General features: G+C 45.3%; 1 protein-coding gene across 2 annotated transcripts in view; it reads right to left on the bottom strand.

The window, feature by feature from the left end:
- HOMER2 (homer scaffold protein 2) overlaps positions 1-23,601 on the bottom strand; it is a 91,806-nt gene that overhangs the window by 25,655 nt on the left and 42,550 nt on the right. For both annotated transcript variants that reach the window (XM_077918837.1, XM_077918838.1), the window contains exons 3-5: positions 8,753-8,884; positions 1,792-1,884; positions 553-692 (exon numbers count right to left, since the gene is read on the bottom strand). In XM_077918837.1, coding sequence (XP_077774963.1) covers positions 553-692; positions 1,792-1,884; positions 8,753-8,884 — 365 coding nt within the window. The remainder of the gene's footprint in view (positions 1-552; positions 693-1,791; positions 1,885-8,752; positions 8,885-23,601) is intronic.

Here is a 23,601-nt window from a genome sequence, read left to right on the forward strand (position 1 = left end):
TGGTGTGGATTTGCCCTAAGAAATGGCTGTTGGTGCTAATTGGGACAGACAGGGTGGAAAGCAGGGAGGACCAACAGTAGGGGGAGCCAGAGTGCAGCCACTTCCCTGACTGTTTGTAAGTAGGCAGTGACTGGCTGAGGGCAGACTGACGTTGTTTGGGCAGTGCTTCATCCACCCTAATAGCCCAGCCCCAAGTACCATATTTTTTGCTCTATAAGACTCACTTTTTCCCTCCTAAAAAGTAAGGGGAAATGTGTGTGCGTCTTATGGAGTGAATGCAGGCTGCGCAGCTATCACAGAAGCCAGAACAGCAAGAGGGATTGCTGCTTTCACTGCGCAGTGATCCCTCTTGCTGTTCTGGCTTCTGAGATTCAGAATTTTTTTTTTCTTGTTTTCCTCCTCCAAAAACTAGGTGCGTCTTGTGGTCTGGTGTGTCTTATAGAGCGAAAAATATGGTACTCTCCCACTAAAAAGCATGGGCACTTCTTTTGACCTGGGAACGCAGTGACCAACAAATAGCCAACAATAATGTAGTCATGAAAGCAGCTTCACCTCTGGGCTAAGGCAAGTTTCAGTTTGTCATTCTCTGTTTTCAGTTGTGCATCTGAGGGACCACCATGTGATGCCTTCTCATCGTCCGTTCCGTTGACGCTGGACGCCCGAGTAGAACACGGAGTTTCGCGGCCTGATTCCTGCACAACGCATTCCGCAAACCAAAAAAATTGTTACGATAAAGGCCTGCTGCTTCTCAAGGTGCTACAACGCAGAACCCCCGCAGGCGCCCCCACCATCTTCCAAACGACCCAGAGGGAACACCTTCTGCAAGAAAGGATGGTCATTGTATTTCAGAGGGTGGGTCAACGCAATCGGATCACTTGGAAAAATTGCTCCTGGACTGTATCACCTCAGCTTTGAATGCTATTGGAAAATTACCCGTAGGCAAAGATTTTCAAGCCAGGCTGGGAGATGGCTAGGCCCAAATTCTTCTCCTTAAGATGCAACAATTTCTATTTCAGGGGCAGGCCGAAGGTAGATTTGGATCTACTGGTAGGTTTCTAAGTGATTTGCAGTAGATTTCAAAATGTCTCTGCCTACCAATGCTTTAACAAGTTCAAGTAAAAATTGAAGTAAAAAAAACACACACTATCATGGCTGGTCTTGTGTTAATTGCTTCTCTCTTCACATCAGTGTCCCTTGCTTGTCAAATGAGAGTACTAATTGGCTGCCATATGTCTTCATTCAGCAATGTGGGCCAGTTTTGGAGGGTTGTGTTAGAAGCACTGATGCCTGGAAACTTACAGGTAAATTTGTATGCATTCCAGGGTGCAGGTAAAACTGGCTTCACCATTTTGTGACTGGCTCTCGCTTGCAGACCTTAACATTCTAGGAAAACAGAAAAAAAAGATCCCTCACCTCTGAATTCTCCCTGCTATGAGTGCAAATGAAGGGAGCTCTGGAGATGCCTTTTTTAAGGATAGCGTGCCAAACATGTGACTCTCTTGACCTAAGGTCAGAAGTCGTACTGTCCAGGAACAGCTTTCTCAGCTCATCCTCTGTATGTGGCATCTGCCATCAGCCTGGGCCATTAGGCATCAAGCACGCAAGCAGATCCACCAAAAGCAATCGCCAAGAATCATTTTCGTTGCTGCTGTTAAAATACTTTACTTCTTTGCTAACGCTCACCTGAAGCTGACCCTGGGTAGCATTTTCAACTGCTCTTCTCTTTCACAAAATCCATTTTCAAATCAACGAGATCATGTTCCCATATTCCACTTCAGATAAATCACTTACTTGGGAATGATTGCTAGAAGTCTCTGTTTTTTCTTGAGACCGGTCTCTTGCCAGTCTGGCAGCTTCTTTCACCTCTTGAAATTTCTCTGCAAACTGAGCATAAACACATAAGCAAAGTGTTACATTAGGACAGCCGCAAATAACAGCTTACTCTAACTGATTTTAAATTAGCCTGCATGAATTATGAAGGTCCATAGAGCAGGCGTGTCCAACTTTCAAGAGACTGAGATCTACTCCACTATAAAATAACTGGCAGTGATCTACCAAAGTTGTTGAGCTTTTATTTAAAAATATATATATTTGGGGTGGGGGGGTGAGGTTTCCGCGATCTACCGAAATCTACAACATACCCCCCATGATCTACCAGTAGATCATTATCTACCTGCTGGACGTCCCTGGCATAGAGAAAAGTGAGGTATTAAGGTATTTCTCTGGGGGCATCCAAAAGAATCAGAAATTGAGGTGGAGGGGTTCTAGTTTTGTTTCTATACAATGAGGTGCTGGTGGGGAGCCTCAGGCCAGTAAAAATCAGGCTCTCCTATGGCTATTAATATATATATATATAATTTGCATTTTATTGGTATTCAGTTACAAATGAATTAAGTTATAAAAAAGGAGAAAGGAAAAAAATTCAGCAGCAACAACAAAGGGTACGCAAAAAGATATATAGCTGCAAGCTGCATAATTAAGATAACATTTAAATGTGGCCCGGAGACGATTGCAGAAAGCACACAATTAACATCTGGATGCTGAGAGCCTGAACCAGAGCTCCAGTTGTGTAACACTGCACACTGGCAGATCTCCTTTCCCCACAGATTAGCTGCACACTTGGCTAATTCTGATTTATAGAAGGTCAAAATTAGAGCCAAATCACACAGGATGCAAGATAATATATCTATATATCTATTTATTTGTTTCCTATACCATCATTGGGACGCGGGTGGCGCTGTGGGTAAAAGCCTCAGCGCCTAGGGCTTGCTGATCGAAAGGTCGGCGGTTCGAATCCCCGCGGCGGGGTGCGCTCCCGTTGCTCGGTCCCAGCGCCTGCCAACCTAGCAGTTCGAAAGCACCCCCGGGTGCAAGTAGATAAATAGGGACCGCTTACCAGCGGGAAGGTAAACGGCGTTCCGTGTGCTGCGCTGGCTCGCCAGATGCAGCTTGTCACGCTGGCCACGTGACCCGGAAGTGTCTCCGGACAGCGCTGGCCCCCGGCCTCTTGAGTGAGATGGGCGCACAACCCCAGAGTCTGTCAAGACTGGCCCGTACGGGCAGGGGTACCTTTACCTTTACCTTTATACCATCCTTGTGTCCAGCTGGGAGCTGAAAGCAATGTACTGCATCGTTAAAACTCAGTCAATTCAAAAACACCGTATTAAAACTGATTCTAAAACTCTCCATATATATGCAATGCAACCTAATTAAGAACTGTCCTTCCCTCCCTTTCTCTTAACATGTTGGGGGGGGGTGTCCACATTTGATTGATGCAACAGTGCTGTGGGAAGCTGTGCTTCATACTCTCCCTGATCTAAAGACCACCGCCCATTCAATCCTACAAGGGGAAAATTAAAGGTTCAAATAAGATGGGGAATAGAAGGGGAATTTCCTGCTCCCACCCTTGGGTGTAGTGTCCACTCCCAATTCTGCTCTTGAAACGTCAATTTAATGAAAGAGAAATGTCTGTGATGGTTTGAGGCGGAGGCAGGAGTGACAGGTAATGACAAATAATCATTTGAGAGCACATTTGGTGTATGTGTGTATGTGAGGAAAGAGCCTTAATAAATTCTTGCAACTGACCATGAATGTAATTTGGCTGTCAGCCTTACAGTAACCTCTGGCCTCAGACATCATAAAAATAATGGATGTGAGGCTGTTAAATGTTGAAAATTTATTGCTGGGTTTAGGGAGCAACAAGAATACAGATCCATTATTTCATTATTGTCATCCGACAGAAATCCAACAAGCCTAACTAATGCATGTCCTATCGTACGAGTTACCTTAAGGTTGCACAATTCTCATTAAATAAAATAAGATAATATTATCCCTGCAATGCTTAGGGTCTCAGAATCCTGATCTGGATAAGGAATCCACCCCCTTTTAAAAATGCAAAACTAGACAGAATCACATGTTTCCATCTTGCATAAGTCTTCCACAGATTTTGACATTTAGCCTGCATGAAATTTTTATGATTCTTGCTTTGTGTGGGATTTAATGATGCAAGCCAGCAGGGAAAGCTACAGCTTTAAGAAGATGAGCCTATATCAAAAACTGTTTGCAAAACCTTTGAACTTCATTGCAATCCCATGCAGGCACATTCATAAATGACACTGAAGTCCAATTAACAGTTATTGCCACATCCTCCTTCTCATTCCTGTGGACCAGCATGTCATTACTACTGTAATTTACTTCTTCCCAAATGGTAAACTAAGGCTCAATCAGAAGAATAATTTCTGACTTAGCTGGAGGGATCAACAGTGGTGGGCTTCTCTCTGTTTAAAAATAAATAAATCTGGAAATTGCTGCTTTAATTAATTCACAGTAATCCACATTGAGAGGGACAGATCGTGAAGCTGAGGCTCCAGTACTTTGGCCACCTCATGAGAAGAGAAGACTCCCTGGAGAAGACACTGATGCTGGGAAAGATGGAGGGCACAAGGAGAAGGGGGAGACAGAGGATGAGATGGTTGGATAGTGCTTTCGAGGTTACCAGCATGAGTTTGACCAAACTGCGGGAGGTAGTGGAGGACAGAGGTGCCTGGCGTGCTCTGGTCCATGGGGTCACGAAGAGTCGGACACGACTAAACGACTAAACAACAACAACAATCCACATTGACAAAAGTTTGTTATTTGTGCATTGTGGGGCATCTTTTTAAGTCACATCTACACCATGTATTTAAAACACCTTTTTACCACCTTAACGGTCACGACTTCCCCCAAAGAATCCTAGGAATTGTAGTATACCCCTCACAGAGCTACAATTCCCAGCACGGTTACAAGCTACAGTTCCCATGATTATTTGGGGAAAACCATGCACTCTGAATGCTATTTAAATGTATGGTGTGGAGCAATATAAACAATTCTGATAAGAGCAGAGCACATCATCCTTAAAAGTTTATCACAAATTTCTATTTCTATTACACCATCACTACAGTTATTACACTACCTATTTTTTTGAAGTTATTTCACAGTTACTCTAGGACAGGAGTCGGCAACATGTGGCTCATTGGCTGGATCCGGCCCATGAAGACCGTTTTACCAGCCCATGAGCCATCCCCGAACCAAGCCGCCTGCTCGGTGAGTCCCCTCTGCGCTATGCTAAACCAGCACAGCGCGGGGACTCGCCGAGCGGTGCTGGAAATCGCGTCTGCGCACGCAGATACCGGAAATCACTTCTGCGCATGCCTGACAGCGAAAATCGCTTCCAGGATCTCAAGCCAGGAGACCAGCTTGAGATACAAGAGACTGAACATACAAAGCATTTTCGGCATGAAAAGCATGTGCTCTGTCCCTGAGCTATGACTCCCTCCCCTTTGGGCCATATATGTTTCCAGGGCAGCTTCAGACTCTTGCCGGAGCACTGACATGGCCAACCCTATCATTAGGCCAAATGAAGCAGCTGCTTCAGGTGGCAGGTGCTAAGGGGCAGGGAGTGGAGAGGAAGTACTGGGAGGATTGAACTGCACGTACCACACAGCCTGCCCTACAGCTCCAAAGCTGGGAGTGGTGGCGATGGACGTTTTCCCATCAGCAGTGTTGGAAGTACATAGCCATAGCTGCACTATATACATTTAAGTGCCTAATATTTAGATCAAACGCTTTGGGGGGGGAAATACAGCTCTGCTCTCAAGACAATTGCAAAATTATTGCAGATCACAAGAACTGGAACAACCACTTATTGAAAATATAGATGGAAAGAATGCTACATTTCAGACCGAACCAGATTCGAAGCATGTTCCATGCACCCGCAGCAGAGTTTCCTGTGAACAATGGTTATTTCCCCCAAAGTTCTCTTTGACAGGTGGCAAACTGAAGGACACTGCATTGATTCTTAGGAAGATGTCCACAATTGTAGCAGACTATGTTGAGGATCTGCCAGAAGTAGCTAAATAACGCAACAATGAAACTGTATTTATTTATTTTCCGTACCACCGTTCATCCAAATATCACAGGGTGGGTTACAATATTAAAAAAAAATAAAAAATACATACCATAATAGCAAATAAAAACAATAGCAACCCCACACACAGAGATTAAAAGTCCATAGATGGTTTAATTAGCCGGTTTTTGCCTGGCGCCTAAAGATATGTAACAAAGTTGGCAGGGGAGCCTTGCCGGGGAGAGCATTCCACAAGCGGGGGGCCACAGCAGAAAAAGGCCCATTCTCGTGTTGCCGACCTCTGGACCTCTCGTGGAGGTGGTACACGAAGAATTGCCTCCAGTGATGACTTTTAAAGTCCTAAACGGCTTTGGCCATATATACCTGAAGGAGTGTCTCCACCCCCATCATTCAGCCCAGACACTGAGGTCCAGTTCCGAGGGCCTTCTGGTGGTTCCTTCACTGCGAGAAGTGAGGCGACAGGAAACCAGGCAGAGGATCCATCCCGCGCGCTGTTTTGGCTTCCTCTTTAGCCCCGCACAACCTCTCCCTGCCGGGACTCTCCTGGCTTCAGCGAAAGGAACCTGAAGCCTCCAGAACGCAGCGGGAACTTGCGCTGCGCTCGGAAGGCTTCAGGCGGCTATCCCTGAAGCCTGGAGAGCGAGAGGGGTTGGTGCACACCAATGCCTCTCGCTCTCCAGGCTTCAGCGAAAACACCGCGAAGCCTCCGCAGCGTGGAGGGAGCATTCCCTCTGCGTTTTGGAGGCTTAGCGTTGCTATCGCTGAAGCCAAGGAGCCTGCATTCGCTCCATAGGACGCACACACATTTCCCCTCAATTTTTGGAGGGGGAAAACTGCGTCCTATAGAGCGAAAAATACGGTATTCTCTTGTTGTAGATGGTCCAGCCTAAAGGTGAGCAGAACGTGGACACTGCTATGGAATACTCAGTCGCCGAAAATGGCTGCCATAGACAGCAACAAAGGAAGTGCCAGTACTCTGTCCCAATGCATATTTGTCACAAAAAAGGACTGTGGCTCTTCCTCCCGAAAGAGTCCAGAAGTATGAGGAGTCTGCACCATGTTTTCATCTGGCTGACAAACACAGCCACCACTTTTCGCTGTTTGAGGCAGCAGCTGGGACTTCTGTTAACATGGCCTCTAATCGAACATCTGATGGCCTATAGCCTTCAAGGCTATGGAGGACAAGATTAATGAGGAAGTTGTGGAATGTTCAAGGGCATCACGTTTAGTGAACTAATACGATCCGGAGACACTAATGGTGAGTAGTTCTTTTTTAAAAATGTCAACTATCTGTCCTGATAAGTGACTCATTTCTAGCCTGGGAAAAATTATTCTGATTCTTTGACAAGAGCACCAGCTCAACAAATAGAGTGCACATTGTGTACACCATTGGGATATTCATCACCAAGCTACTACTGCTAGTTTAAAAGGGTCTCTAATAGGAAGACTCCCAAAGTAATAAATCATTCCTACGACATCCAATTCGCCTGGATCTACCGGCATCTAGGCTCCATCTGCGTTATACATTTAAAGCAGTATCTGAAAACTTTTGACCATCACGACTTTCTCCAAACTATCCTGGAAGTATAGTTTGTAAAGTATGCTGTGGGTTGTTACGGGACCCCTTAATCCACAACTAGGTAAAGGTAAAGGTACCCCTGCCCGAAGGCCAGTCGTGACCGACTCTGGGGTTGCGTGCTCATCTCGCTCAAGAGGCCGGGAGCCGGCGCTGTCCGCAGACACTTCCGGGTCACGTGGCCAGCGTGACAAGCTGCATCTGGCGAGCCAGCGCAGCACACGGAACGCTGTTTACCTTCCCGCTAGTAAGCGGTCCCTATTTATCTACTTGCACCCGGGGGTGCTTTCGAACTGCTAGGTTGGCAGGAGCTGGGACCGAAAGACGGGAACTCACCCCGCCGCGGGGATTTGAACCGCCGACCTTTCGATCGGCAAGTCCTAGGCACTGAGGTTTTACCCACAGCGCCACCCGCGTCCCATAATCCACAACTACTGCACTATTATTATATCAAGAACACAGCACCATCTGACCATACATTTAAAGCAGCATCATAAACAGCTATGGCTCCCCCCCCCCCCAACTCCTGGGAAGTGTCGTTTGTTAAAGGCGTTTATTTGGGAGAACCCTTTTCTGCCTCCCAGAGCTACAGTTTTCAGAGTTCTCTGGGAAGATTGTAAAACCGTTCTGGGAATTGTAGGTCTGTAAGGGGAACAGCTCTCAGCATCCCTAAAGAAATGACACTTTCCAGGATACTTTGGAGCAAGCCATGGCTGTTAAGGTGGTATGATACTGCTTTAAATGTATAGTGCCGCTGCAGTATTAATGGCTGTACGAGCAAAACTGTACCTCCACTGCCAAAGGCTAGATCCAGCAGACCGTTCTTTTGTTCTTAGATGGGATGTCGTGTTGAAGTGAGGGGCAGAACACACAGCTGTTCTGTTGAGCAATGCCTTTGCATTTAGCCTAACACCTAGTTTGGCTTCAAGGCAGGCACAGAAAGCTAGGCGTAGAAAACCATATGATCAAATACACTCAGAAAATTTCTAGCTTGAACGTTAACACCTCCCACAAACTCTGGCCCACTCATTGATTACAGGAGATTAATCGCTTGCAAGGAGCCAAGTTGCTATTAATTAAGACAAAGTGGAAGAAATCCAGTTTCTCTCTCTCACACACACATAAACACACACACACACACACACACACACACACACACACACACACACGACTACCACAAGATCTATATGTTCCTCCTTTTAATTCATTGAGATTGCAGGAGATTTTACAAAAGCAACAACAAGTGAAAAAGTAATTCAAACTCAAGTTACCTTTGTTAGCTGCTGTTCAGAAGAAAACCCCAGGCCAAACACAGTGTTTGCTCGGCTATCAGCCCACTGGCCAAACTTCTGTGATGTTTTTGTGAAGGTCATATTAGGTGTGATTGTGCTATTTATAATCACCTGGAAGGGGGGGGATGGAAACACAAAACAAAAAGAGGTACACAATTCAGAAAAGAATATTAGAATTACATATTGTAGGAGAAACAGCCGCTTGCCAAAAAGCTTGCTGTGCAAAAGAAATATTCAGATGAATAACAACAATAAGCACATTGGTACATGGGCTTCAGCTGCATACTGTACTGATTTGACTTGTATATATTTATGTTTCTCCTTTCGTTTATTGTCTTGAATCAATCATTTTTTTAAAAAAAAGAACAGATAAAAGATATTCAGATCCATTACTAGATTTGAAAACGGAATTCAACTGCAGGGGATTGATCTTCCAATCCGGAGTTCATTGAACCTACAAGTCAAAATCTTCCAAACAGTCAAAAGGTTGCTTTAACAGCAAGTTCAGACCAGAGGAGCAAGAACTGGACTTAATACCGGTGTCTTAATTAAGATGGTGCTATGACAGCCATAACAGTAGTCAGGGCTAGGTAAAGGTAAAGGTACCCCTGCCCGTACGGGCCAGTCTTGCCAGACTCTAGGGTTGTGCGCTCATCTCGCTCTATAGGCCGGGAGCCAGCGCTGTCCGCAGACACTTCCGGGTCACGTGGCCAGCGTGACAAGCTGCATCTGGCGAGCCAGAGCCGCACACGGAATGCCGTTTACCTTCCCACTGGTAAGCGGTCCCTATTTATCCACTTGCACCCGGAGGTGCTTTCGAACTGCTAGGTGGGCAGGAGCTGGGACCGAACGACAGGAGTTCACCCTGCCGCGGGGATTCGAACCGCCGACCATGCGATCGGCAAGTCCTAGGCGCTGAGGTTTTACCCACAGCGCCACCCGCGTCCCTGTAGTCAGGGCAAGGGCACTTCATAACTTCAGTCTACAAAGGAGACAGACTTGTTTTTTTAAAAAAAACAAAAACTCAAGAGTCTGGTGGCTCTGACACTACCTAGTTGCAGCCCCTACACACAACCCCATACATTAAGTTGTTATTATTCCTCATGTTGCAGGTAGGGGTTGGGGACTGAGGCTGTGAGCCGCAAAGGCCGCAAAGGAAGTTCATGGTAGAGGTGACATTTAAGCTCTTGGGTGCTACATTCCAACCGCATTTTCTCTTTGCAAAAGGAAAAACAGGTCAAAGGGTTGCATCCAACATAGTGCTACGTTAAAGTTGCTTTGTGATATACAGTACTTGTTCTGCTGGCATGGTTGTGCAAGAGAAGGCAAAAGCGGGTTGCTGGTAGCAGAGGTTGCAATTTGTTCTGCAATGAGTTTCTGCTAGGGTACTTGCTGCAATGGATTCCCCTGTTTCACAGCGTTAAAACTCACCTGTCCAGTGGCGGGAAAAGAACACTGGGTGGTGCCCAAGGTGGGCACAATAGAAACATTAAAACACAGGTGGGGCCAAATAAAGCCAGTGGAAGGGCCCTCACTTTGTTTTCCTCTCTTGCTGAGTGGCAGGCCACTGATGGAGGGAAGGGACTCAATATCTTTAGGCAGCTGCCTGGGCTTACATTTCCCAGCAAGGCCCACTGCCACCAGCCATCACTTAAAAACATTCCCACAATGCCCAGAGAGAGACTAGTCTGAGGTACTGATGTAGGCTGCCCAAGAGTGACACTGCTGTGTAAGCACACTTGGGGGGTGGGGGAGCACTGGCAAACACCTCAGCAAAGGCTGGATCTGGCGCTAGTGAGTAGGGAACAGACCAATGCAGCAGTTGGGCCAGGCAGGCAGGCAGACAGGAAAGGAAGATCTTATACTCTCTCCTTCTCCCACAGGCAAAGATGGAGAAGACCTGGGATGCACGCCAGTTCACGTTTGTTAAGAAGCACATGTGAAATAGTTTCCTTTTGCAGCAGCTGGGATTTAAAAGAGGAATATATTGCACAGGAAGCAGACACTGATAAGTCTCTGTGATTCACGCTAAGCGGCAATTAAGGCAAACTACTGGGGACCCAGCTTGAACCTGAATGGAGGAAGACGCAGTCCTGCCAATCATACGCTGAACAAAGGAGCTCCATTCTTGTTGCAAAAAATGAGACATAGCAAGAGAACGTTGATGGGAGAGAAAAGGAGCTAAATTAGTCCAGGAATGCCTGCAAAACACAGAGCGCTTAGCACACCCACCCAACAACGTTTTTTGACATGTAAAAAAGTTAATCAAACCTAGGAATATGGGGCCACATCACCATCGGACCCAGAATTTGCACATCTTTCATGCAATTAAAATAGAGCTTATCTCCTGATCTGAGAAAATGCCAGCTGAAATATTTTTAAAATCTACAACGTTGTCCTTATTTTTAAGGAAATCCATCAAAATCTAAACTTCTGACATGGGTTGCCATATATCCAGATTTTCCTGGACATTAAGCGATTTCTGTCTTGGACACTGTTTCTGAAGGCCAAATCCTGGCTATATCTGGGATTTTCCAGACATATGGCAACCCTAACTTCAGTGAACACTGAAGAAGTCCTTTCGGTTGAAATGTGTTGGGTCTTTTAGATTTAAATTGTTTGGTTCTTTACCGTTATATTTGTGTTATAAATCTTATCATAGCAGTGTCATAGCTATACTTTTTCTGATCCCAACTTGTTCGTTGTCATTGGAGGCAAGATTCATCACTGTTCGCTTTGCCAGTTTGCCAACCCCTGAACTGCCCCATGAACCCAGGGACTGCTAATTGTTTAACCTGACAACCTCACTTCTCTGCTGTTTCAACACCAGCTTCTTGTCCTTTGCTTTGCAGAAAGGATGAACAATTGCGACTCCTTTTTTTTTTTTTTGCCTTAAAGGTAAAGGTAAAGGGGCCCCCTGACCATTAGGTCCAGTCATGACCAACTCTGGGGTTGCGGCGCTCATCTTGTTTTACTGGCCAAGGGAGCCAGCGTACAGCTTCCGAGTCATGTGGCCAGCATGACTAAGCCGCTTCTGGTGAACCAGAGCAGCACACAGAAACGCCGTTTACCTTCCTGCCGGAGCAGCACCTATTTATCTACTTGCACTTTGACGTATACTTTGATGTATAAAGGTAAAGGGACCCCTGACCATTAGGTCCAGTCGTGACCGACTCTGGGGTTGCGGCGCTCAGCTCGCTTAACTGGCCGAGGGAACCGGCGTACAGCTTCCGGGTCATGTGGCTAGCATGACTAAGCCGCTTCTGGTAAACCAGAGCAGCCCACGGAAATGCCGTTTATCTTCCCGCTGGAGCGTTACCTATTTATCTACTTGCACTTTGACATGCTTTCGAACTGCTAGGTTGGCAGGAGCAGGGAGCGAGCAACGGGAGCTCACCCCGTTGCGGGGATTCGAACCGCAGGCCTTCTGATCGGCGAGTCCTAGACTCTGTGGTTTAACCCACAGCGCCACCTTTGCATTACTTTAAAACAATGCATTTTTAAAACCAGGTACCTCTACCTATGAAAAGCTGTAGCAGTGTGTGAGATGAAGCCAGACAACTGCTAGATTTTATATGAGGGATGAGGGAGAGATTACCCATTGTTCTGAAACCTCATGCAACCTAATCTAATTAAGACTGCAACATCCTCCTACACTCCAACATTAGACAGTGACTAAACGCAGACTTGGTGGCTTCAACACCAAGCCCAGACTCTACCCTGTTTTTGCTTAATATCCTTCCTTTTGGTTAGTCCAAATAACAAGCATTGCCCAACTGTGGACCATACATATTGGCTATCAAAACGGATATGCAGATTAATATTTTTATTCATGGCCGACAGAGGGTACCAATAGATCTCTTTGACAGCAACTAGCGGGACAGGTTGGCATTCAAGGAGGATCCAGTCATTAGCAAATCCACACTGCAGAGGACAGTAAAGTAGAATCCCTTTATCGCACCCACTCAGGGGCTTAATACGTTTGATAAATGAGGTCATTATTCTGCACGGTGCTTATTAGATTTACACTTCCTTCTTCTGTTCTCCAGTTTCATCACAGATTACATTAGTGCTCAGGGAACTCTTAAAGCATATTGGAGCAGCTATTGTTGACCAGATTGCTTAGGTTTTTTCCCCTTGTTATCTACCAGGACTGGAAATTCAATGCATAGACAATCCTACTCATCCCAATAGTTTAAAAGCTCCTTTGCATATAGTTTTCCGGTTTCATAGGCCTCATAAACTGGTAGGCCACTAAAAGCCTAAGAAGAGCCTGCAGGATCAGGCCAATGCGCCGTCTAGTGCAGCATTGTGTTCTCACAGTGGCCAATCGGATATCTATAGGGACCCCACCAGGGTTAAGGCAGCTGCCTCAGGCGGCAGAACTCCAAGAGGCAGGGTCCTTGCCAATTCTGCCACAAGACCTCGCTAGTACCTGCCGCTGCCATCACCCCTTTGCGGGCAGCATCACATCACCCTGCGAGGGTAGACTTTGGTTGGCAGAAGTGGGGCAGCACTTTCCTGTTTCACCTCAGGTAACAAAATGGGACACCACCCCCCGGACCCCATCATGCACATCTCCTTTGCTAGAGTAGGCAAACAACAGATGCTGGCATAAGATAGTTTTATAGATTCCAACCCCCCCCCCCAATTATCCCACCTTTCCCTCCTGCTACAAGAATTTGCATAGTACATTATAACTTTGGGTGAGCATAAACAACACATAAATGTATTTTTATGTATTTTAAAATGTGTTTCTCTTTCCTCTTGGTTTTAATGTATCTATGTGGTGGTACATTGTCTGTTTGGTTGTAAGTTGCTTTGGGTTGCCCTGGACTAGATAAAATGACTGACAAGTTAATCAATCAATCCACCAAATTCCAATGGCTCTTATCCCTTTTGTCTTTGTTCCCTTATGCCTATTTTTCTATATTGTCAAATATTTAGCAAGGACTATGTTCCACGGGTGGCGCTGTGGGTTAAACCAAAGAGCCTAGGACTTGCTGATCAGAAGATCTGTCCCAGCTCCTGCCAAGATAGCAGTTCAAAAGCACGCCAGTGCAAGTAGATAAATAGTACTACTGTGCCAGGAAGGTAAGCGGCGTTTCCGTGCGCCCTGGTTTCTGTCATGGTGTTCTGTTGAACCAGAAGCGGTTTAGTCATGCTGGCCACATGACCCGGAAAGCTGTCTGCAAACAAACACCGACTCCCTTGGCCTGAAAGCGAGATGAGCGCCGCACCCCATAGTCGCCTTTGACTGGACTCAACCGTCCAGGGGTCTTTTACCTTTACTGCCTTAATAATGGACAACATCCACTATCCCAACCCCAGTAAATATTGCAATTGCCTTGAAAAAGCCATTGTGCATAAAGCATCTTGCACCATATCCTGCCTAGTGGTGGTATACGATTGTACAGTGTTACCTCGGGTTAAGAACTTAATTCGTTCCAGAGGTCCGTTCTTAACCTGAAACTGTTCTTAACCTGAGGTACCACTTTAGCTAATGGGGCCTCCTGCTGCCACCACACCACCACCACGTGAGTTCTTTTCTCATCCTGAAGCAAAGTTCTTAACCCGAGGTACTATTTCTGGGTTAGCGGAGCCTGTAACCTGAAGCATCTGTAACCCGAGGTACCACTGTACAGGCAAAACCCCAGCCGCAAAGGGTTAAGGGTGATGGGAGGAAATCAGGAGCGGATCTGGCTAGCTTTGCCTCACTCGCTCCCCTGGCATAGGATGCAACTCTGGCTCTGTGACACAAGCATCTGCTTGCCTTACCGAAGGCAAAGTGACATCCTGCTAAATTTCTGGAGAGAAGCCATGTCACTACGTTGGGGCGAAAATGAGATTCCTGTGGTGCCTTAAAATAGGCTGCAACCATGAACGCTAATGCCACAATAAATTTGCTTGCCTTTTAATGTGCCAAAGGACTCTTGATAGGTTAAACTACCTGCTTTCTCCCTGCCCTAAAGCAGCTTACAGAGGAGCAAATCGGTAACTAGACAGATAAAAGGCGACAGTATTTGCTTACTTTTACCATGCTAAAATGCACAGATAATGGCAACTTCAATTATTATTAGTTAACATATTTAAAAGTAAGCCATGGAATTATTTGGGTAATATGGTTATGCCAAGTGCCTAAAGGGCGAATGAAGAAAAACCCCAAAGAGCGTTGCATTGAATGCAATGACGTAAGTTGTGATTGAAATGTCTGATTTAAAAATCAACCCATCTTCTGTGTTCTCCATCTGTAAGGGGTTGCTAGCTGCTAGTCTAAATAAGGTTCTTCCCATCTCTTTAGCAACTGAGGTCTCCTCCAGGGAGAAGCTTACCAGTTTCTTCTGCCACAGCGCTAGTAACAGGAGAGGTTTCACCGGCTAACCTCCCGCTGTCATGCTAAAAGTAAAAAGGAGCAGCCCCTAAAGGCCCAGGCATTCACAACTCTGTCTTCTCATTGAGAATACTTAGAGATATTGGACTAGGTAATATCTGCAGATGTTCTTGAATTCTTCATATGAACCTAGGCAGCTGCCTTTTAGCATGACCAAGTTAAGACCCATCTAGTTCAGTATTGTTTACTGCGACTGGCAGTGGCAATCCAGCATTTCAGAGAGGAGACATTCTCACCCCTACCTGGAGATTTTGGGGATTGATCCTGCATGCAGAGCAGATGCTTTTCCAGTGAGCCACGGCACCTTCCCTGGCACCCTGCATCAAAGGCATGTAAAATTCCCCACAAGTAACTTTGCTGCCATTTCTTTGACATAATTTGTAATGCTGCATTTCCTAAGACATTAAGTGGAACATAAAGGTAAAGGTAAAGGGATCCCTGACCATTAGGTCCAGTCGTGACCGACTCTGGGGTTGTGGCGCTCATCTCGCTTTATTGGACGAGGGAGCCGGTGTACAGCTTCCTGGTCATGTGGCCAGCATGACTAAGCCACTTCTGGCGAACCAGAGCAGCGCACAGAAACGCCGTTTACCTATTTATCTACTTGCACTTTGATGTGCTTTCGAACTGCTAGGTTGGCAGGAGCAGGGACCGAGCAACGGGAGCTCACCCCATCACAGGGATTCGAACCACTGACCTTCTGATCGGCAAGCCCAAGAGGCTCAGTGGTTTAGACCACAGAGCCACCTGGGTCACCACTCAACATCTGAAAAGTCACACAATAGAAGCAAGAGGGGTTGGTGACCCTTTCCTCACCAGGCTTTTAATATAAGTACATAAAGACTAGCCTGTTGGATCAGGTCAATAGCCCATCCATTCCAGCATCCTGTTCTCACAGTGGTCAACTGGATGTCTGTGGTGTGGAAGACCAGGAAGCAGAACATGAGCACAAGAGCAAACTCTCCTCTTGTGGTTTCCACCAACTGGTATTCAGAAGCACTGCTGCCTCCAACTGTGGATGCAGAATATAGTTATCATGGCTCTCTCCTCCTTTTTTTAATGCCATCCAGTGGTGGTGATCACTGCCTCCCAGTAAGAGCGAGTTCCATTGTGTGACTGCGTTGCATGAAGGAGTACTTTCTTTTATTTGCCCCAACCCTTCCAAAATTCAGCTTCATTGGATGTCCCATACAACCCTTTCCACCTTTCTCCAGCAAGTGACAGGATGTTTGTAACATCCCAGTGAAAAATACTGATGGAGAGGCAATGTAGAGGGAAGCATAAGGCAGTGGAAAGGTTAAGTAATTCCTCCACCACCACCCCCAACATCCCACCATTTTGCAGCAGCCTTGGAGACTCACATGCCTAGACTTTACATTCACCTGCTGCCAGTTTTCTACTGGGCTATGTTCAAGGTTTTAGTACTAACGTATAAGACCATATACAGCTCAGTACTGGGTTACTTGACACTAGGGCTGAGTGGTATCTGGTTTTCAACATCATGGTATATCACCAGCCAAACATCACAATACAGTGGTACCTCGGGTTAAGAACTTAATTCGTTCTGAAGGTCCATTCTTAACCTGAAACTGTTCTTAACCTGAAGCACCACTTTAGCTAATGGGGCCTCCCGCTGCCGCCGCGCCGCCGGAGCACGACTTCTGTTCTCATCCTGAAGCAAAGTTCTTTAACCCTAGGTAATATTTCTGGCTTAGCGGAGTCTGTATCCTGAAGCGTGTGCAACCTGAAGTGTGTGTAACCCGAGGTACCACTGTATACTGATATATTATGATGTCTGAAATAAGGGTGGAGCTATGCAGAGACATTGGCTGGCCTCCTGGTTTTTCCTGTATTGTGATTTTTGCATAGTGTGCACACACACACAAAATTTGCAATATATTGCCAGGTCAAAAAATTATGAAACCAGTATCGCAATATGGACTTCAAACCGGTTTTGGGTGATCTATTGCCCGGCCCTACTTGACACATCATCTTATCCTTTAGGCCACCATTTTCTGCAAGAGACTCCAGAGCAGGGTTTGAATTTTTGTATTTAATTCATTCCAGAGGTCTGTTCTTAACCTGAAACTGTTCTTAACCTGAAGCACCACTTTAGCTAATGGGGCCTCCATTATGACTTTAGAGCCATATGGCCCCCAACTGGCAACGAGGCATTCTGCTTTTGCGACTAGACTATAACCTTGGTTTAAGGAGTCATTTGGCGCCTAGCTTATATATCTGAGTTTCTAACACTGCTGCAGAGTGACTCCAGACATTTTTGTTTCGACAAGTTCTTCTCCTTGGATGAAAGGGAGTTCATTTTGTACTGTTTTCAAACTATTTTAGCTGTTTCTATGATATGTCTGTAAATTGCCTTGAGACATACATAAAAGGTGATTTATAAACTAATAAAATTAACAAACCATAGTCATCTTCTAAAACGTAGCGCCACCCTGCATAGTTCTCATTTCCATTTGGATATCTGAACAGGTTCCTCTTCTCTCCTCTCTCCCTTTTTAAAAAATGATTCAAAGCATGCACAAATCCAGCCACTGATCTCCTGTGCAAATGGACCTCAGGTACTCACAGGAGGAACAGCAGCATCTAAATTGAATTAATAAAAATATGTTTTGCAAGGCAGCAGGCAAACACCTGAAAGCAGCTTCACTTGCACAGTTGCTTACAGGCTTCGCAAACACGCTCTTACAAAACACCCAGAGATACCTTAAATTACCTTCCCATGAGGCAGAGACAGAAGCTTTAAATGTTTTCCTGTGGGTCGTGGTAAGAAAAAAAATCACAGCAGGAGGAACAAATTTAGCAAATTAAAAAAGAAAAAACAAGGAGGGAGGATAATCAACACCCATTCTTGTAATTATAAGAAACAGAATTGAATGGTTAAAATTAAGCGAATGTTTAAACCCAACCAAGAGTTGAGGTTTATGAGGGATTGGGGGGGGGGAATTTATTCAGGGAGAGGAAACGTGGAAGGGGCTACAGGTATGTGACCAACAGCAGAGCCAGACCAGAGTCTGGTGATGCAGTCCCCCCTGAAATTCCACCAGAGTGCTGGAGCTTCTCTCTGATGGACTACAGGGGTCAGCAAACTTTTTCAGCAGGGGGACGGTCCACTGTGCCTCAGACCTTGTGGGGGCCCGAATTATATTTTTTTGGGGGGGGGGGTGAACAAATTCCTTAGCCCCACAAATAACCCAGAGATGCATTTTAAATAAAAGCATGCATTCTACTCATGTAAAAACACGCTGATTCCTGGACCGTCTGTGGGCTGGATTTAGAAGGTGATTGGGCCGGATCCGGCCTCCGGGCCTTAGTTTGCCTACCCATGGACTGCAGAGTCAACTAGCCACAGAGAGGGGAGGAACAGCACTTTGGGTGGTGGTGATGATGGGGAGAATAAAAGGTACAGTTTCTGAAGGAGAAGGTTAGCTGGGGCTGGATTTAAGATAAGGCTGGATTTGAGAAGAGGGAAAGGATTTGATTTGAGATGTTGGGCAGGTTTCAGGTTGGGAGATGGGGGTGAGATGGGGAGAACTGATTCCAAGTTAAGTTAAACATCCACACTGTGGAGACTATCCATAGCGAGAGTACAGAGCCTCTCAGCTTAGATAGGGAGACCGGGTTGAGGGCCTGAGAAAGTGTCCTGGGAGGGTTGTGACTGAACCGGGAGAGGTAGATCTCGTGGGAATTCAGGCTATCTGGGTGTCAGTATAGCCAGGAGGGGAGAGTTCTCCTAGGTACTGACGACTCCCAACCCAGTAATAAGAAGATCCCCTCACTCATGAACCAAGGTATTAATCGGTGAAGGAAGTGGTATGGTGTTGAAAGTATTTAATTGTAATATCTAAGTAACAGAAACTGAGTTGAGCATCTATTCTAGAAACCTGAACACCTGAAGTGCAACAACTGATTTTTAGTAACTGAAGTTGAAGAAGAGCTGTGCCTGTAGTGTTGTGTTTAAGCCTGAAACACCCTAGAGTTAGTTAAAGTAAACCAGCTAACTTCTACCTGAAAGAACACATTTCCTGATCCATTTTGTTTCATAAACCTTTTTTGTTCAATAAAACTTTTGATTATTTTCTGCCTGAGACTCTAATCATTAAGTTTTCCCTCACACAAGTCCCCCACTAGGATAATCTGTGGTAAATTGTAGAAATCCATGTAATTGGTGTACCGTGAGGTGGGTGCACTATTATTAATTGGGGGCAGTTAGCGGGAGTGGATCAGCCGCATTATTTACAGGTGGCATTAAGTGGCTGGGTGTATTGATGAAAAGTTTTCATTTTTGGATCATTAGAGTGACTGGGTGGATTGGAAACTAAGCTTTAAGGGGAGTTCAGGTAAGGTATACCTTGGGACCTGCTTTCAGAGTCCTGTATGATGAAGTCTTTCCCCCCCACTTCAGACTTGTGTATTGAATTTACACAAAACATAAACTTTAAATTGTTGTTCAGTATCACAACTTGCATTACATATTTGCTGTAACAAAACAATACACGGGTGCCCTTATTTCGGCTTTAGACAAATCAGTTATTTAGATAACCTCTCCAAAGATCTTTTTGAGTAGTGGGCAATGGGAAATCTCTTCCATGTTCTTTGACAAAAGTAATAAATGGATGCCACACCATGTCAGACTTGTCGCTTTTGGAAGTTCCTCGTACAACCCTAGGTACTGAAGACTCCCAACCCTGATTCATGGGTATTTCTGACTGGTTTCCCCACTGCTGGGCTATCACCAGGCAGGCTGCAGTCAGAAGAAAACCCATTAATTCCTTATGATCCTTAAGACAACTTGAGCTAAGTTGTGAGGAGTACTAATGCTTGATTAAGCTGCATGACTTGTTTAGTGATAACGGAAATAACCGTGAAGACAGTGGTCCAGAGTTTTTGTAAAAGAATACATGCCCATCATACATCGATATATTATACATCCATCTTTTATCCAGGGTTCCCATACCATTTCCAGCACAGAGGGGGCAGCCGGTGGTTTATTTTAGCTAGTCATATCAGTGTCCAGTACCAAGGGAAGATGATTTTGAGGGAGGCTTCCAGAAGGCATGCTGATACCTTCTTTAAGCAGGGAGCTTTGCCAGATGGTGTCCCATCTTTACTCCTACCCTTTCCTTTCACATTTGCCTTAAACCAGGCATCCCCAAACTCAGCCCTCCAGATGTTTTTGGGACTACAATTCCCATCATCCCTGACCACTGGTCCTGTTAAGCTAGGGATGATGGGAGTTGTAGTCCCAAAACATCTGGAGGGCCGAATTTGGGGGTGCCTGCCTTCAACCTTTAGAATTTCCCATACTATGCTCCAATATTACAATACAGTGGTACCTCGGGTTACATGCGCTTCAGGTTACAGATTCCACTAACCCAGAAATAGTACCTCGGGTTAAGAACTTTGCTTCAGGATGAAAACAGAAATCGTGTGGTGGTGGCGCAGCGGCAGCAGGAGGCCCCATTAGCTAAAGTGGTGCTTCAGGTAAGAATAGTTTCAGGTTAAGAACGGACGTCCGGAACAAATTAAGTACTTAACCCGAGGTACCACTGTATAGATTAGGAAGGCTGCCCCTTTCAAGAGTCTGAGCTAAAGCATAGAGACCCAAATGCAGTGAGGGGATTGGAATCCTTCCCCTTTATGCTCCAGGTAGCGTACAAAAGAGTAGCCTTGTAATGCTCCGAACCGTGACTTGTGGGCACCCCCCCCCAGCTCTTCCAGCATCGTTCCCCTAGAGATTGCGCCCTCCCCACTGTTGAGAAGACCTCAAATTCTATACAGCTCCTTTGATTCCCAATCACTGAACTGATGGCGCTTATCTACCAGTCTAGAATGGGAGTCAGGGGTGAGGAAGCCAGGGTTAAAACTTTATGCCGCTCTTTCAATTAGGTCTGAAAAGAGGTCCTCATGGCATCAGAGGAGCTGGATGAAAATCCATGTACATTTTCCAAAACCGGTACCATGCCGTTACAGAATAATAATAATAATAAAAAAACAAGAAACACAAAACTTTGCTGAATAGGCTTAATGAGCATAAGCCAATGTCAAAGCGGCGCTCCACCTTCTTGCCACCACTCGACTGGTGACAGCTGCCAAACACTTTGCGACCATCTATTTATATCCGGGGTCTGGGCACATCTACCCTTTGATTATCAAAGCATATGCCCTACAAAGAATGCCAGACATGAAACCTGGGATTGTAAATCGGTTGGAGGCTTAGCAGCCTCTTTAAAAAAATGCACAAGATATTAAACAAAAATTCTGGTTTGTTCTGAACAGATAATATTGGTTCTGCTCCCAATTGTGACTTCCAAAATGTGGATAAACGGAGAGCCCCCTATAACAATACTCATAGTTTCATATGCAATGAAACATATGCAGATTTAATCTTTATTTATTATGTGCCACCTTTTGGGGTTTGCATTGAACTGATCAACCAAGAGTCCCTTAATCAGATGGCAGCTCTAGCCCTTTTGGTCCACACCTGCACTATACATTTAAAGTAGTATTATACCACTATATATGTTTGTTCACTGTGCTGTGTGTTGTTAAAGGTAAAGGTAAAGGGACCCCTGACCATTAGGTCCAGTCTTGACCAACTCTGGGGTTGCGGCGCTCATCTCGCTTTATTGGCCGAGGGAGCTGGCGTTTGCTTCTGAGTCATGTGGCCAGCATGACTAAGCCGCTTCTGGCGAACCAGAGCAGCGCACAGAAACGCCGTTTACCTTCCCACCGGAGCGGCACCTATTTATCTACTTGCACTTTGATGTGCTTTCAAACTGCTAGGTGGGCAGGAGCAGGGACAGAGCAACGGGAGCTCACCCCGTCGCAGGGATTCGAACCGCCGACCTTCTGGTTGGCAAGTCCTAGGCTCTGTGGTTTAACCCACAGTGCCACCCACGTTAGGAGACATCTATTTCCCTCACCAGTAGAAGTAACATCTGTGCCTGTCTGTTAAGCTAGAAAATGGGAACCGGCAGCAGCACTGTCTTAAGTTGCTGCCTTATTATTGTAGTGCAAACTTTGGAGACAAACAAAAGGCAATCTCTGTTCACAATACAGGCAAATGCTATGAAGTCATTAAAAGCCATGGAAACCTAGGATTTCATACATGTCAGGAACAGTTACAGTTCAGCGGGGAGGAATACATTAGGGATCCCAACAGCTACATGGAGTTATAATATACAGAACTGCTGCAAGCCATTCTTAAGCTGGATAGCCATGTGTGTTCCATTAAAATTACTTTGCGAAGATAAATACACCTCCCCTGATCTTTCACTGTACTTCCCATAAGCCAGACCCAGTAATTCGCTGGTGTGCAGAACAAGCACTATGATTAGTGAGCAGGCATCTACTGACGTATCTCAATTTATTGGAAGTTGGATGATGCTCTGCGGCGCAATGGCGAAGATGTAACAGCATGAAGCTTCCTTTCATGGGAAAATAAATCTCAAAAGCTTCATCCGAGATTTGAACAGCAAACTAGTGACAAACAGAGTTTTATAAAGAGACATTAGTGGGAACATAAAAAGTAAAACTCCCTCCCCCCCCAAAAAAAAACTAGCCTAAGAAAGAAGAGGTGTTCATCGTCAGTATGTGCAGGACTGTGCGTAATTCTAATTGTGCCACCTCAAAAAAGGTAAGCTGGACAGCTGGAAAAGAGCAACTAACATGTTCAAGAGGATGAGATGCCTTCTCTGCGAAGAAATGGCTGCAGCATTTGCACTTTTCATTTAGAAAGCAAGATGATTAAGAGGAGACGTGACATTTATATAATCATGTATAGTGTGGAAAGAGACCGCTTCACCCTCTTTCAGCACTAGAACAGCTCAAAGGTAAATTCAGTGATAAAACAGTACAATTAACAACAAAACAAAACATGCTTAAAAACAATTTAAAACATCTAAAAACATAATCAAACCATCATGTAAGTGTTCTAATCCCAGTCAGTACCACCCTGGGAGGTAGGACAAGACGCTAATTTAAAAACTGATTAATGAAATCTCCTTCCGCCCTTTTGTGAGAAAGCCTAATTTCTCAGTAAGCACACCAAGTTGAAAGACTTCAAACAGTTTGGGACTCAGCTACATTAGTAAAAGAAAAGGGGGGGATCTGAATGCATTATAAGCATGCAACACCAGATGGCGCCAGAGAGCACAAAACATTTCTATAACTTTTTTACATAGGTTTTGCCCCTTTTGTTATAACTATTTAATTTCTGCCTTATTTATAGCATTCCCCCCCTGTGTGTAGATCCACCCATGAAGAGCTCAGTGCAATATATACTTCTATATTCCATTATGAAATGAAAAAAAATCAACTTGTTCTCACTGCAGTCCACAGAAGTTAATTTGTCTGAGCCCAGCTATTCAGCATGGCAGTTATTTTTTTCAACAGGTAACAACAGGTGACTTGATTA

This window comes from Podarcis muralis, chromosome 14 (genome assembly GCF_964188315.1).
Source record: "Podarcis muralis chromosome 14, rPodMur119.hap1.1, whole genome shotgun sequence".
In the NCBI taxonomy this organism is placed as follows: Eukaryota; Metazoa; Chordata; class Lepidosauria; order Squamata; family Lacertidae; genus Podarcis; species Podarcis muralis.